The sequence below is a fragment of the Anopheles aquasalis genome, chromosome 3 (assembly GCF_943734665.1).
Source record: "Anopheles aquasalis chromosome 3, idAnoAquaMG_Q_19, whole genome shotgun sequence".
NCBI classification, from domain to species: domain Eukaryota; kingdom Metazoa; phylum Arthropoda; class Insecta; order Diptera; family Culicidae; genus Anopheles; species Anopheles aquasalis.
In genome coordinates, this window is record NC_064878.1 from 33,790,634 (window position 1) to 33,804,952 (window position 14,319).

Below are 14,319 nucleotides of genomic sequence, written 5' to 3' on the forward strand. Positions count from 1 at the left end.
TGTTGCTTGGCCAGCGCTTGACCGATCGTCGAAAAGTGGTGATATTTGGAATGGCCCAGATCCAGTTAGTTAGCCGGGTGAGATAGAACCTCCCAGTTTATTGAATTCAAATAATTATGGACCATTTTTGATGATTGCGCTCATGCGTTGTCATGCAGGAATATCAACCTCTCATGTCTTTGATCATAAATCGGCCTTGTTTCACGCACAGCACGTTACATTTTGATTATTGGCTGGTGCCTTAACAGTATCACAAGACTACAACAGCTTATAATAGACGACAGCCATCTGATCCCACCAAACGCACAGCATTGTCGTACGTTCAAAGCGATTTGGTCTTGCGGTAGAAGATGATGTTTGGCCAGGATCTATAAACGATCTTTTTTGTTCTAGATGCTCAAAATGTATTCACTTTTCATAGCCAGTCACTACAAGAAGCCGGAACGACTTTCGTTTTTGCCTAGCAATCAAAAATTCGCATGTGCCTTGGCTTCGGTCCATCTGCATATCGTTTAATTTAAGGTGTAGCCATTTTGCAACTGTTTGAACCTTTCCATCGCTCTTAAGCGTATGGAAAATGGCTGGTTTAGTAATTCCTAAGTACGAATTAGGGCCAATATTTTTTACGATAACGTATGATTCTCATCCAAAAGAGTCACCAGAGGCCTCTACAAGCATTTTAGGTAATTCAATCGCAGATTTTTCCAAATTAAAGGACAAAAATGGATCTCCCCGCGAAAGCTCTTTTCCAGGCACAAAACTAGACTTGATTAAGCAAGAAAAAAAATACAGTGACAAATAAAAATCCACTCAAGACGATCATCTACATTCCTTCCAAATGGTTACGTCTCTGCATGTAATAATTATGCGTATATTTTTATCTTGTAGAAGAAAGCTTGTAGTTTATTTTGGAATATGATATTATGAATTTGCATTCAGCATAAACCAGTAAATTGAATTTCAAGTTAGAATCTCCAGTGTAGGGTATGACACACAAAAAAATCCACCTTACAAAAACAGTCCTAAAATTATTATTTTTCATCTGATCTACTTCTCGCTTATTATACTGTTGGATTTTCCTGTGTTATTATTTGTACAAATGGTTGATTGTTGATTGAAGTCATTGTTTGCGAGTATATGCGCCGCAAAAGTAACTTTTTTCTGAATCTTAAAAGATGTGTAAAAATATCTTTTCTTGTTTGCAATCTTCACGTGTGGGGTTTTTAAAAAGGATATACAGATTGTATAATAGCTATAAAGTATGGGAATAGTCGATAAGTCTTATTGGGAATTGTATCAAATTTGGCAAAATCGAACCATTCCATCAAAAGTTATCGCCGATGGAACACGAAGGGTGAAAAAAAAAATCTGCACACTTACTATGAAATCTAAATTTGACTGGAGTAAAAACCCACGTAAAACTGCATTTTGGCAAAAACCAGCAGACAAATTTTACTTTAGCATTCGTAGAGGAAATACGAAAGCAACGGTTTAGTTCATTTACGCAGATAAAATCACTCGTAAACTGCTCATTTGGCAAGCGAACTGCAGTTGTGGTTTGAAAACTACAGGCCCCCGTGTGACAGAAATCGCTCACCGCCACTCAAATTGCCCTGTTAAGAGTCTAACAGGGCGCTAACAGGGCGCTAACAGGGTAGAAATCTTGCTGCTGTTTACAGGGCTTTTGCGCATGTATTGGTGCCATTTTCCACGCATTTTTGCGATGGTGTGTGTGCCATCCTACCGTACCCCGGTGCCCAGTGGCCCCGCCCCCTAAGATATTTCGGATCAATATGAAGCACGCAAAAGCATAATTTCATTTTCACCCATTTTATTTTCACCTTTGAATCGGACACTTTGCCTCGCAAAACACATCACAAAACACAACACTTCGCACAACACTCCTCTGCTTCGCTGCCTGTCCGACGCTGATTGATGCCAGGACGCTGCCGAAAAAAGACAACATGATTGATCATGATCAGATTTGATCAACAAAATATTTTTCAATTTCTTACCATTTTTCGTTGTCGCACATGCACACAAACAATGTCCACGGGCTTAGATGCTCCGTAGCACTAACGAATGATACAAATTCACAGCAAAACTAGCTTTTTTCTTCACAATTTTCGGATGCACGAGCGCAGCACATCCTGCCTCTTGCGCGTCGTTTTCAACTGACGCCATGTTGGATCCAGGCCTTAGCAGAAATTTTCACCTTCCTCTTTCGATCGCCGTGCCCTTACACAAACACACGCGCACGGGGCCGTGTCCGAACACGCAGCGCTCGTGAGCGATCGAATGAATGGTGAGACAGCATCAAAACAAACCGTAGGAGTGAAAGAGATAGCATGTACTCGAAAGAAAAAAATCGACTGCTTGACAAAAAGTCTGTCATGGGGGCCGTTTCATGACGGGAGGGTCGATGAACGACCGTTTGTACAAAGAAGAATGCATGGAAAAAATCATTCTACCTTTTATTAAGTCTCATGAAAGTCCTGTTAAGTTAGGTTCGACTTGGCTGCTGCTAATGTTGCTGTAATAGCACCGAGGTCATAAGTTGGTATCGAAATAACAGCATTGATTTCATACCAACAATCTTCAATCCAATAAATTGCCCACAGTATCGTCCAATACAATTATATCGGGCTATTATTTACTAATAACTAAAGAAGACTAAAGAAGCAATGTAAAATGATTAAAAATCCATGGGGAATAACCCACAAATGGTGGGAAAAAATGGTCAATGAGACTTCTTCCACTAGTGTGCAGAAAATGATGTAGCGCATAAAACCAAAAGTGCGTATATTAATACGCAACGTGGCCCAATAATTTAATCGCTATTTTTTATGGATAGCTAGATAACGCTGTGTCCACACCGCACAGAGTCTGGGCGCAGAATCTGCCGGTTTTTTTCTGTGTCTCGCTGTGTCCACACCGCACAGAATCTGGAGATATTGTATGTAGGCCAAAATGTCTATAGGAAACAGGTGAAGTCATAGCACTTTTTTTGGTAAAACGGGTCGACTGCCCCCGTGAACTTTTTTATCGTTTATGTTTCATTTTCCCGGGCGAAATCCATTTTAATTAACGCCCAGCTTCGAACCCACCCTTATAAACGTCACGAAAACGATAAAGGTGCTTATTCTGTAACTTTCGATTACGATGGCCTCAGGCGTTCGATGATTCATGCGAATTTCGAAACGTTTCGAAAACAATAAACAATTCAAAATGACAGTCTGAAGTAAAAAAACTGTTAATTAACTTGTTTTTTTCGGTATAAAAACGACTTAACCTTTGTAATAATAGTATACGACTAGCAGAAAGAAATTATTGATGCACAATCAGGACGCTATAACTGTTTTTCAGATGCTCGATGCTCGATGTAAACAGAACGCCAGCTGTCGACCACAAAAATGCACTCGACATGCAGGCGATCGTGAACACCAAATGAACACAAAATGATCCAAATGAATCGAACGCCTGAGGCCATCGTAATCGCAAGTTACAGAATAAGCACCTTAAGCGGCCCATAGACGATCAACTTTATTTGTCAACTCTTGCATGCAAGTCGATTGACACCAATATATTTATCGTGTGTGGGCTATTTGAAGCTTGTGTCAAAAAAGTTGAAGATTTTCAGTCAGCTGAAAATATATTGATGAGGCTGAATAATGGCGTCGTCTGTGGGTCACATTAACGAACACGATGCGTCTGTGGCCCTGATTGATGAAACATTAAGGACTAGGCCAATTTATGCCCACATATGAGCAATAAAAATAAAATGACAGTTCGACGCAATTCTTGCATCCGAAACATTGACAAATAAAGTTGATCGTCTATGGGCCGCTTTAATGTAGCTCACACACGATAAATATATTGAAGTCAATCAACTTGCATGCAAGTATTGACAAATAAAGTTAAGCGTCTATGGGCCGCTTAAAACGGTCATTTTGGATTGTTTATTGTTTTCGAAACTATTCGAAACAACGAGTTGAAGTTTCGAAAATCGAACGAATCATCGAAACGCCTAGAGGCGTTCGATATCGCCTGCTAAGAATAAGCACCTTATACAACATACCTTGGCTATGACTTTACCTGTTTAGTTAATACACCTTGGTGGATGTTGACAGTTCCGGCTTCTCCTGGTGACGTGTGAGATTCACGTTGAAGTGAACGAAAGATTGGTTAATAATTTGGAAATTTCATGTACGATTAATACGAAGAAATATGGCCCTCATGACCATGATTGCGCGACTTGTTGATGGCTTACCGCTTGTGGGGACAATGCAAGAGGATGAGCAGGTAATTTAGACCGTGCAGGATTATAACTTGCACCAGTTGGGTTGATTTATTTTGTTTCACTACAGTCCGGTAGAAGTGTGCTAGAATACCAGAACCAAGCAAAGCTGCTCTTCCGCAAATTAGGTCCCAATTCACCAAACCGATGCAGTATAGAAACGGGCCCTTACTTATTCCAGTGAGTATAGTTTACCATTGCACTGTTCCATCTTCTTAACTCTTTGTGTTTGTATCATATCTTACAGCTACCTGATTGATAATGATGTATGTTATTTAGTGATGTGTGACAAACTATTTTCAAAACGAAACGCTTTCAACTATCTTGAAGATATTGCTCAAGAGTTCTATAACAACTATGGCCGTAGAGTTAATTCGGTAACTCGCCCTTACGCCTTCATTGAATTTGATATTTACATCCAAAAAGCCAAGAAAACTCTTACCGACAGGAGAAGGAATATCAATACCATCAACACACAGCTACAGGACGTACAGAGGATTATGGTGGGTGTTCAATTAAGACGTGTAGTATCTAGCATTGGGAGCTTATTTGTTTTTAATTGGCTCAAACCATCGACTACTTATTACAGGTCCAAAACATCGACGATGTATTACAACGGGGTACTGTGTTGTCGGATTTGGACACTAAAACCCAAAACCTATCTATTCTATCACAGAAATATAAGAAGGATGCCGTCTACTTGAATCGAAAGTCTCTCTATGTAAAAGGAGCGGTTGCAAGTATCGTGTTAATTGCCTTTTGTTTATATTTTTGGGTGATTTAACGTATGTTTTGGGTTCCTACCACACAAAATACGTTATTTTTTAATTATAATTCACCTTCCAAAACTACTTGAAACCAGCTAGAAATTATGTATTCTGAAATATGATTGTTAAACGAACGAATTGGTTTTGATGGATTGGTAGCTTCCGTATTGTATCGGTGTATGTGTACTTCTTTATTTTCATAAACAAGATAATATACTTTAAAAACTATAGAGGGCTATTTGCATTGTTTTAAAGAGAGTTGGAAATGCGATATATTAACAATCGTTCCATATTATATCAGTAAAACGGTTGATCTGCCCCGGGTGATTAGTTATGTTTCTCTTTTTCTCAAGATGATAATTTAAAAACCTGAATTAAGGCACATAGAACAGGGAGCGGAATCGAAAAAAAATATTAATCAAAACTAAAGCAGACAATCACCCTCCTCCTCACTCCTTAATAGCTTTATTTACGTTTTAAAACTGAGGCTCTATAAAATAAAACTTACAGATCACCCGAGGGCAGATCTATCGTTTCCCGAAAAAGAGGACACAAACAAAGGACTCACGAGGGAGGGGTGAGAGGGGTGGGCCATACCGTTTTTTTTTTCATTAGCATCAATGATTTCCATAAACAACTTTTATCTTCCACCCAAACTCCTCCACTCCATTTATCTACCTTGGATATTTTCAGTATGTGTAGTTTTATTCAATATTTTTTAATACATTGTGCGTCGATTCAACAGTAATTCAACGAAATATTCAGTATTCTCACCACCCTTATGAAGTTCCTAAAATCTCAGCATCCTTTAACATTGCTAATCTTATCTGAATCGATTTGAAGAGTAAACACTTGCACTCGGCTTACATGTACTGTATTTGCCTTATATCATCATATCGATCTCTTCCTCTGTAACTGCTCCATCGTCTGTGTCTGAAGAAAATGAAAAGGATTCCTCCGCAAAAAGGAAATTTAATCTTACGCACTTCTCTGTTCCTGCTTTTGCGGCAGTTCTTTTTTGTTTTTTACATTGGTCAATATCCATTTCATCCAATTTACGTTCAATTGCTCTAGTGTATATGTCTTGTTTGACGCTATTTTCAGAAGCAGAACCTCTACATTTGTTGCTGGTTACTGCAATACTCTCGTCATCATCGCTTTCAACAATGTTGAAGGCATCGAGCTGGCTTCTCAAGACAACATATATTTGCGGATACTCTACAATGGTTTTACCTGCCATGTTTTCAAGGAAGCTTTTGTTCAAATTCAGTGGAAAAAAACGATTGCGGCATTGCCTTATGCCTTCTGCCTTTAACAGCAATTCCACTTCTCTTATTCCTGCTGCCTTATACTGTTCGAGTCTGGCCTTTCCTAAATCGTCCGGTTCGAAATACTTGCTGACTACCTCATACAGTTTTATGTTTTCATTAACTCTCTCATCCACGAATGTGATAGCTTCCTCTCCATTCGGAAAGCACCATTCCACACGCCAGAAGATAGTAGAACTGCGGAAATCAAGTTGCGTGGTGTTCTTAAGGCGCTTGGTAAACCCTTTCACTAGAAATCGAAGGGATATATTTCGCTCATTTGCAGCATTTCTCAAGCGGAAAAGGCCAGACGGTAACAGTTTATCATACCCTGTGGTGAATCGTTTCTTATTATCTCGCTTCTGATCCTCCACGAATCTAGTGCACTCTTCGAGAAAGTAATAATCATTCATGATATCCATCTTTGTCATTTTTACCAAAGGAATGTATCTTGTACGGTCACGGATACCATTGCATTTTAATTCTCGCTTGTGAAGATTGAGACACGGCAAACAGCAGGTTCTAACCTCGCAACGCGGGCACTTGTACTTTGCAGGATTTACGTCGCATGCTTCACACATATCTTGTCTACAAAATACAATTAAACCAACAGTAAGTTGTAACAGAAACTAATAGCCAATTCTAATCCTTCCGGTCTTACCTCTTTGCTGCTTGTCTATGAAAACTTTGGTCATCTTCGCTTTCACTACTCATTTTCCCTTCTGCTATGGACATTTTTCAGCTATTTTAACCAAAGGCTAAACGATCCGCAATTCTCCCAACCGAAAGTGGCGCAACATGGAATGTCAACTAGCTGTCAAGTGCATAAGCAGTGGCTAAACATAGCGCACACCAAAGTGTCTATAGGAAACAGGTGAAGTCATAGCACTTTTTTTCTTTTTTGATTTTTTTTGTTTTTTGACATTTCGTGGATTGTTTACGTTCATCACCAAACCAGCGTGCGTTTGATTCCGAAAAAGTGCAATGGTTTTATCAGGTATATTATCTACTTTTGCTCGTTTAAATGATACATTTTCTAGTTTTAGAACAAACGAGCAGCCTCGCTGTGGCTAACAACGTGTCAGCAGGGGCCGAAAACGCCGGCTATCTCTGATTCTGAAACGAGTGGAAAAGGCCCGGATCCGGCTTCCACCGATAGCCGGTCACTGTCGGCTTAGACTATTGGTTAAAGGACAAAAGGACGGAGACGATCGGAGTGTGATGGACAATCACATCAGCGCTACATGCTCAGTGCATCCAAAGGAGGGTGTTGTCGCGTGTCCGACCAGAGATCCGGCGAAGGTTCCGAACACGGAGCAGCAAGGAGAAGGAGTGCCCGTGTGACAGAAATCGCTCACCGCCACTCAAATTGTCCTGTTAAGATCCCCCGCGGACATTTTCCCCTCCCGGGGGGTGAAATTGTGAGCACCATGCAACATCCTTCGCGCTATCCTTGTTTGGTTCAAGCTAATTTTTCTCTGCTTTCTCACTCTCCGTGCCCCTCTCGGTTCACCCGTGGTGCTATCCTCTTTTTGCTTCAGACGGATTTTTTTATTCCTTTCTCGCTCTTCGCGCCACCCCCGAGTCACCCATGTTGCTATCCTCCGCTGGCTTTAGGCAGATTTTTTTCCCTTCTCGCTCTTCGAATGATCCTGCGAGGATCATCCGTGTAAAGATACGCGGTGCTCAACGCGATTACATCTGTATGCGATCGAGTTTGAGCTTTGACGAAAAGTGACCCAGGCAGCTCTCTGGGCTTTTCTCCTAAGAGAAAACGAACAGCATGTTTTTCGGTGAAAAACACTTGAAACGCCCCTCAAAACATTTTTAAAATAAGTATTAATGCATAAACAAAGCATCACACTGCATTTCATTCAGGTTAAAACACTTTTTTGTGAAAAAATGTGCATTTTGGAGTGAAATGGTGATTTAGGGAACTTTCAAATACACCCTACGCAAAAGAACAGGAGAGAAAAGGACGGAGATAGACCTCTCTCTCAGATCCGAAAATCATAAGATTGGTCGAAGAGTCTTTCCGAAAGCTGAAAATGTGCGTCAAGTTTTTCAGTGAAAATACCTAAAACACCGCTTAAAACATGTTTAAAAACATTTTTAAAATCAAATCAATTTATAACAATGCATTACGTTCAGGTTACAACAATTTTCAATGCAATGTTGAACATTTTGTACTGCGATGAGGATCAACAGAACTTTCACGATAACCCCATACGAAAGAAGCGAGAGAGAAGGACGGAGAAGGATCTGTCAAACGTGTTTGTTAGGTTGGAAAGCTGGTCGCATGCTGATGATCGCGCTTCTGGTAAGTTTGCCAAAAATATGCATAATTTTAACACATTTTGTTGGTTTTCCATTCTTTACAGATCATTTATCAGATACAGCAGCAGAGCCCGAACGATTCGTCGTGATCTGGTGAGTAATTAAACTGATATTTGGACGATCAAGTCCGATGCCGTACCATTGCCTCTTTCCAGAATGTTCCGGTACATGCATCGCCAGGAGATCGGAAAACGCTGTGAAAACGTTTTACGGTGAGTAAAAAGTGTTTCTAAATGATTATAAAGGTATTACAAGTGTTTTGAAAGTGAAAAAATCTTCTTTTTGTGTTTTTCTAGCCCTCCGAGAGCTGCGAGCCGTGAGTAAGCGGTATGTGTGAATGTGTGCCGTCCATGCGAACGGCCCGTCTATGGGAACGTACTTTTCGGTCCTTATACGGCCAACGAAGGAAGGAAGCATTGTAAGGATGAGGTATGTTTGGTGCTAGTGTTATGTGATTGAGTTTTAAAAAAGTGTGAATAAATATTATCAAAAATGAAATTGCGAATTGTGAGAACATTTTATGCGCACATCCGAAAGATGCAGGGGGTTGAGGGTAGGGTAGGGAGGGAGATGGGAAGGGTAGGATAGGGTAGGGAGGGGGGTGGGGTGAACCTAGGGGGGCACGATGCGATCACACGCACACCACTGCGACCCACATTTCACCAATACACGCACATCCGATTCATCCGAGAATGAGCATCCCTGGTTAACCATACTTAAGCCGTTTCCTTAACCAGGGGGGGCACTCTTGGGTAACCAGGGGTCCTTATGTATGGATAACCAGGGGTCGCGCAACAATTCCGCCTGCTGGGGAGACTAACAGGGCGCTAACAGGGCGCTAACAGGGTAGAAATCTTGCTGCTGTTTACAGGGCTTTTGCGCATGTATTGGTGCCATTTTCCACGCATTTTTGCGATGGTGTGTGTGCCATCCTACCGTACCCCTGTGCCCAGTAGCCCCGCCCCCTAAGATATTTCGGATCAATATGAAGCACGCAAAAGCATAATTTCATTTTCACCAACTTTATTTTCACCTTTGAATCGGACACTCTACCTCGTAAAACACATCACAAAACACAAAACTTCGCACAACACTCCTCTGCTTCGCTGCCTGTCCGACGCTGATTGATGCCAGGATGCTGCCGAAAAAAGACAACATGATTGATCATGATCAGATTTGATCAACAAAATATTTTTCAATTTCTTACCATTTTCCGTTGTCGTCGTAATATATTTATAATAATAAATAATATATTTGAATATTCAAACGCCTCAGCGAGAACCTTTGCATATGAGCGCGAAAGAGATGGTCGATGAGATCCCTGTTGACAGACTTTTTGTCAAGCAGTCGATTTTTTTTCTTTCGAGTACATGCTATCTCTTTCACGCCTACGGTTTGTTTTGATGCTGTCTCACCATTCACTCGATCGCTCACGAGCGCTGCGTGTTCGGATACGGCCCCGTGCGCGTGTGTTTGTGTAAGGGCACGGCGAACGAAAGAGGAAGGTGAAAATTTCTGCTAAGGCCTGGATCCAACATGGCGTCAGTTGAAAACGACGCGCAAGAGGCAGGATGTGCTGCGCTCGTGCATCCGAAAATTGTGAAGAAAAAAGCTAGTTTTGCTGTGAATTTGTATCATTCGTTTGTGCTACGGAGCATCTAAGCCCGTGGACATTGTTTGTGGGCATGCGCGACAACGGAAAATGGTAAGAAATTGAAAAATATTTTGTTGATCAAATCTGATTATGATCAATCATGTTGTCTTTTTTCGGCTGCATCCTGGCATCAATCAGCGTCGGACAGGCAGCGAAGCAGAGGAGTGTTGTGCGAAGTGTTGTGTTTTGTGATGTGTTTTGCGAGGCAGAGTGTCCGATTCAAAAGTGAAAATAAAGTTGGTGAAAATGTAATTATGCTTTTGCGTGCTTCATATTGATCCGAAATATCTTAGGGGGCGGGGCTACTGGGCACAGGGGTGCGGTAGGATGACACACACACCATCGCAAAAATGCGTGGAAAATGGCACCAATACATGCGCAAAAGCCCTGTAAACAGCAGCAAGATTTCTATCCTGTTAGCGTCCTGTTAGTCTCTTAACAGGACAATTTGAGAGGCGGTGAGCGATTTCTGTCACACGGGAACGCAACCAAAACAAAAGCACTAACTGTCAGTTTGGTAAAAGAATAAGGTGCTTATTCTGTAGCCGGCGATACATGAAGCGTAAACTCTCGTATAAACTCAGAATGTAATGCCAAAAAGTTTACATTTGCCGTTTACACGATGTAAAAGAGATTATAGGTCCACGGAGCATAAATCCTAGCGTAAACGCTGTTTGCAAGCGATTTGCCCCACTACATTTCCTGTTCGTGGTTTGCATTAATAGTGAGTGTTCATTACTAGCGTTTTTAATCTTTTTCTTTGGAAAAAAGATTCTATTTTTCTCACAAAAGTCGATTAAAGTTCAGTGTAATTCGGATTACGCGTCTCAACCCGGTCATGTAAACATGTTCAAGTGTAAATTAATTTTATATTTACGCTTGAGTTTACGCTTCATGTATCCCCGGCTTGTAACTTGCGATTACGATGGCCTCAGGCGTTCGATGATTCATGCGAATTTCGAAACTTCAACTCGTTTCGAAACGTTTCGAAAACAATAAACAATTCAAAATGACAGTTTGGAGTAAAAAAACTGTGAATTAACTTGATTTTTCTGTATCAAAAACGACTTAACCTTTGTAATAATAGTATACGATTAGCAGAAAGAAATTATTGATGCACAATCAGGACGCTATAACTGTTTTTCAGATGCTCGATACTCGATGTAAACAGAACGCCAGCTGTCGACCACAAAAATGCACTCGACATGCAGGCGATCGTGAACACCAAATGAACACAAAATGAACCAAATGAATCATCGCCTAGAGGCCATCGTAGGTGCTTATTCTGTAACTTTCGATTACGATGGCCTCAGGCGTTCGATTCATTTGGTTCATTTTGTGTTCATTTGGTGTTCACGATCGCCTGCATGTCGAGTGCATTTTTGTGGTCGACAGCTGGCGTTCTGTTTACATCGAGCATCGAGCATCTGAAAAACAGTTATAGCGTCCTGATTGTGCATCAATAATTTCTTTCTGCTAATCGTATACTATTATTACAAAGGTTAAGTCGTTTTTATACCGAAAAAAACAAGTTAATTAACAGTTTTTTGACTTCAAACTGTCATTTTGAATTGTTTATTGTTTTCGAAACGTTTCGAAATTCGCATGAATCATCGAACGCCTGAGGCCATCGTAATCGAAAGTTACAGAATAAGCACCGTAATCGCAAATTACAGAATAAGCACCTAAATGTATTTTTTTCACCCCTCAGTAACTCAGCCTATATTTTATTGTTAGCCAATTGTTTTTCTAAGTGCAGAGCACTAAATGTTGCTCCTAGCAAGTGTATGGAGCCAGTTACCAATATATCGCATGGTTCGTTACTCGTTAGTAAGCCACTTTGTAGATATTGGAAAACAGACTGAACAGAAACGTGTACTGAACCATTTCGTTGTTTTAGTTGTTCTGTCCAAAATACCCTGTTTAGTTCGCAACGTTGCATTTGTTGTTCTAGGGGGAAGTTATGATTTACGGCATCAATATTTGAACATGAGGCAGTAAATGCTACATTCGGTGTAAAAAATGCTTCATCGAAATCCACGCTTTGAGAAAGCACCGACAACATTTTAAAACCATCCCGATCTCCAGTTGAATTAAATAGCAACAATTTTTTAAATTGGCTGAAATGAGATGGCATTTTTCCATTATATTGTTGGATTCATTTAATATTCATGACATTACCTATGCGAATTATGTTTGAACCATTCTGCACAAACCTTAATACTGTCAACCGTGTGTGCACCATCCAAAAAAAGGGTTCTCTGAGCCGCGTATTGAACAACTTGTAATCTTCCAGGCCAGAAACAATTATCAATTCCTTGAACAATTTTTGCCGGAATCATATGTTTCATCGGTGGCAACAAACTCGGACGTGTATTTCGTATCCAATGTATTGCTATTCGGACGGCGAGCGATACATTCAATTCAGTACTTTTGTTACGGTGTTTCATCATCATGGAAGGCACCTCCTCCCAGTGAAACTGTTCAAGCGAAGATGGAACTATTTGCAAGATTGCCTGGTGATAATATGTGTAAATATGAAGAACATAACCTTATCATTTAAACAATCATTTTGGCGGGCAAACCCCATACAAAAATGCCCTATTTTGTATGAGATCTGTCGATGGGGATAATGCCATACCTTTTTTCGTAAACACTCTCGTTCGATCTCTCTGTTACATTCGGCTGGCTGTTCTACGGTGAAAACATCAGAACCATTTTTGATAATACCAGCTTTTTGCCAGGCTATTTTTTCCAACGTATCACCAAGCAGCTTAGTATGTTCCAATCCGAGGGAAGTTATACCGACTACCGGCGCCTTCTGAATTACATTCGTGCAGTCATATCTTCCACCAATGCCGACCTCTATAATGGCTACATCTACTTTGGAAGCTAAAAATACATCTAAGGCCAGTATCGTCAAGAAGCCAAAGTATGTAGGCATATCGTTGTTATCCTGCTGAGTTGCAAATAACTGGTTGTAAATTTTCCAGAAATGGTTCACAAAACATTCCTTTTCTATTGGTTGGCCATTTAGCCTGATCCGCTCAGTGACAGACACCAGATGTGGAGAACTGAAAAACCCTGTGCGATAACCGTTGAATCTGAGAATTGATTCAACCATGGCGCAGGTCGATCCCTTAAGGAAACAAGTGGAGCCATTTAGAATAATAAACTTAACCAAACGATAATAATTCAACTACACTTCGAGTTGTACCTACTTTACCCTTAGTACCAGCCACATGTATTACGGCGAGTCGGTTTAACGTTTCACTCGAAATGTGTATCCGATCTAAAAACTTTTCCGTGTCGTTGATATGTTTAGATTCGTTCTGATGTTTAAGTTTTATAGAATCCTGAAGTGCGCTATAGTTTGACTGCAGCGTGTTCAGCTTTGCTACAGCGCGCTGGGCGTACCATCAAATACCGAAAACAGAAAAAAACATTAGATTTCATTTCATGATAAGGCAAGAGTTCGTCATTACCTCGTAGTTTTGGTCTATATCGGCTGCTGGTGCGGTGGTTGCAAAATAGCTGGATGATGCTGGGTGGTGATCAATGCCAGCTGTTAAGACATTATAAACTGGTTTAATCATGTTAACCGCACCGCGTAACGTAAAGCGATACATAAACGAAGCTGTACTACAGAAAACTGGATTTTACTCTCAACTTCATACCACTAAAACTGGGCACAAATCGTGATAACGGAGGGTTCTAATCTCGTTGCGAAACAAAATGTCTCAAGCAGTGACTAAACTTGTCGCGCGATTGTCTCAATCGAAACTGTTGGTTTTCCAGAATCTGTGTGTGCGCCAAAGTGTCTATAGGAAACAGGTGAAGTCATAGCACTTTTTTTCTTTTTTGATTTTTTTTGTTTTTTGACATTTCGTGGATTGTTTACGTTCATCACCAAACCAGCGTGCGTTTGATTCCGAAAAAGTGCAATGGTTTTATCAG

The 14,319-nt window shown here is 40.6% G+C and overlaps 3 protein-coding genes and 1 long non-coding RNA gene across 12 annotated transcripts; 2 read left to right on the forward strand and 2 right to left on the reverse strand.

Annotated features, from left to right (window-relative positions):
* Nucleotides 1-4,135: 4,135 nt before the first annotated feature.
* LOC126575911 (vesicle-trafficking protein SEC22b-B) lies at nt 4,136-5,292 on the forward strand. Of its 2 annotated transcripts, none has more exons than XM_050236931.1 (4): nt 4,136-4,302; nt 4,368-4,477; nt 4,545-4,800; nt 4,887-5,292. In XM_050236931.1, exons 1-4 carry the CDS (start codon nt 4,228-4,230, stop codon nt 5,079-5,081), a joined length of 636 nt encoding a protein of 211 aa, XP_050092888.1. In that variant the 5' UTR covers nt 4,136-4,227; the 3' UTR covers nt 5,082-5,292. The 2 variants fall into 2 exon arrangements, with proteins under 2 accessions (XP_050092888.1, XP_050092889.1); XM_050236932.1 differs by lacking the exon at nt 4,887-5,292 and having other exon boundaries at nt 4,545-4,563; nt 4,628-4,753.
* Nucleotides 5,293-5,748: 456 nt separating this feature from the next.
* Nucleotides 5,749-7,200, reverse strand: LOC126575891 (box C/D snoRNA protein 1). 2 transcript variants are annotated; one of them, XM_050236909.1, is made up of 3 exons: nt 7,033-7,200; nt 6,702-6,959; nt 6,463-6,621 (listed from the first exon to the last, which is right to left on the reverse strand). In XM_050236909.1, the coding sequence occupies exons 1-3, from the start codon at nt 7,104-7,106 to the stop codon at nt 6,597-6,599; spliced, it is 357 nt and encodes a 118-aa protein (XP_050092866.1). In that variant the 5' UTR covers nt 7,107-7,200; the 3' UTR covers nt 6,463-6,596. The 2 variants fall into 2 exon arrangements, with proteins under 2 accessions (XP_050092865.1, XP_050092866.1); XM_050236908.1 differs by having other exon boundaries at nt 5,749-6,959.
* Nucleotides 7,201-8,314: 1,114 nt separating this feature from the next.
* On the forward strand, nt 8,315-9,206 carry LOC126575927 (uncharacterized). The gene is made up of 2 exons (XR_007608281.1): nt 8,315-8,920; nt 9,005-9,206. It is a non-coding gene; the product is annotated as an uncharacterized LOC126575927 (long non-coding RNA).
* Nucleotides 9,207-12,054: 2,848 nt separating this feature from the next.
* Nucleotides 12,055-14,192, reverse strand: LOC126575852 (folylpolyglutamate synthase, mitochondrial). Of its 7 annotated transcripts, XM_050236828.1 has the most exons (6): nt 14,040-14,185; nt 13,848-13,927; nt 13,584-13,769; nt 13,004-13,501; nt 12,544-12,878; nt 12,055-12,482 (listed from the first exon to the last, which is right to left on the reverse strand). In XM_050236828.1, the coding sequence occupies exons 4-6, from the start codon at nt 13,484-13,486 to the stop codon at nt 12,083-12,085; spliced, it is 1,218 nt and encodes a 405-aa protein (XP_050092785.1). In that variant the 5' UTR covers nt 13,487-13,501; nt 13,584-13,769; nt 13,848-13,927; nt 14,040-14,185; the 3' UTR covers nt 12,055-12,082. The 7 variants fall into 7 exon arrangements, with proteins under 7 accessions (XP_050092785.1, XP_050092783.1, XP_050092784.1 ...); XM_050236826.1 differs by having other exon boundaries at nt 13,848-14,187; XM_050236830.1 differs by having other exon boundaries at nt 12,342-12,482; nt 12,579-12,878; nt 13,848-14,188.
* Between the last annotated feature and the right edge of the window lie 127 nt (nt 14,193-14,319).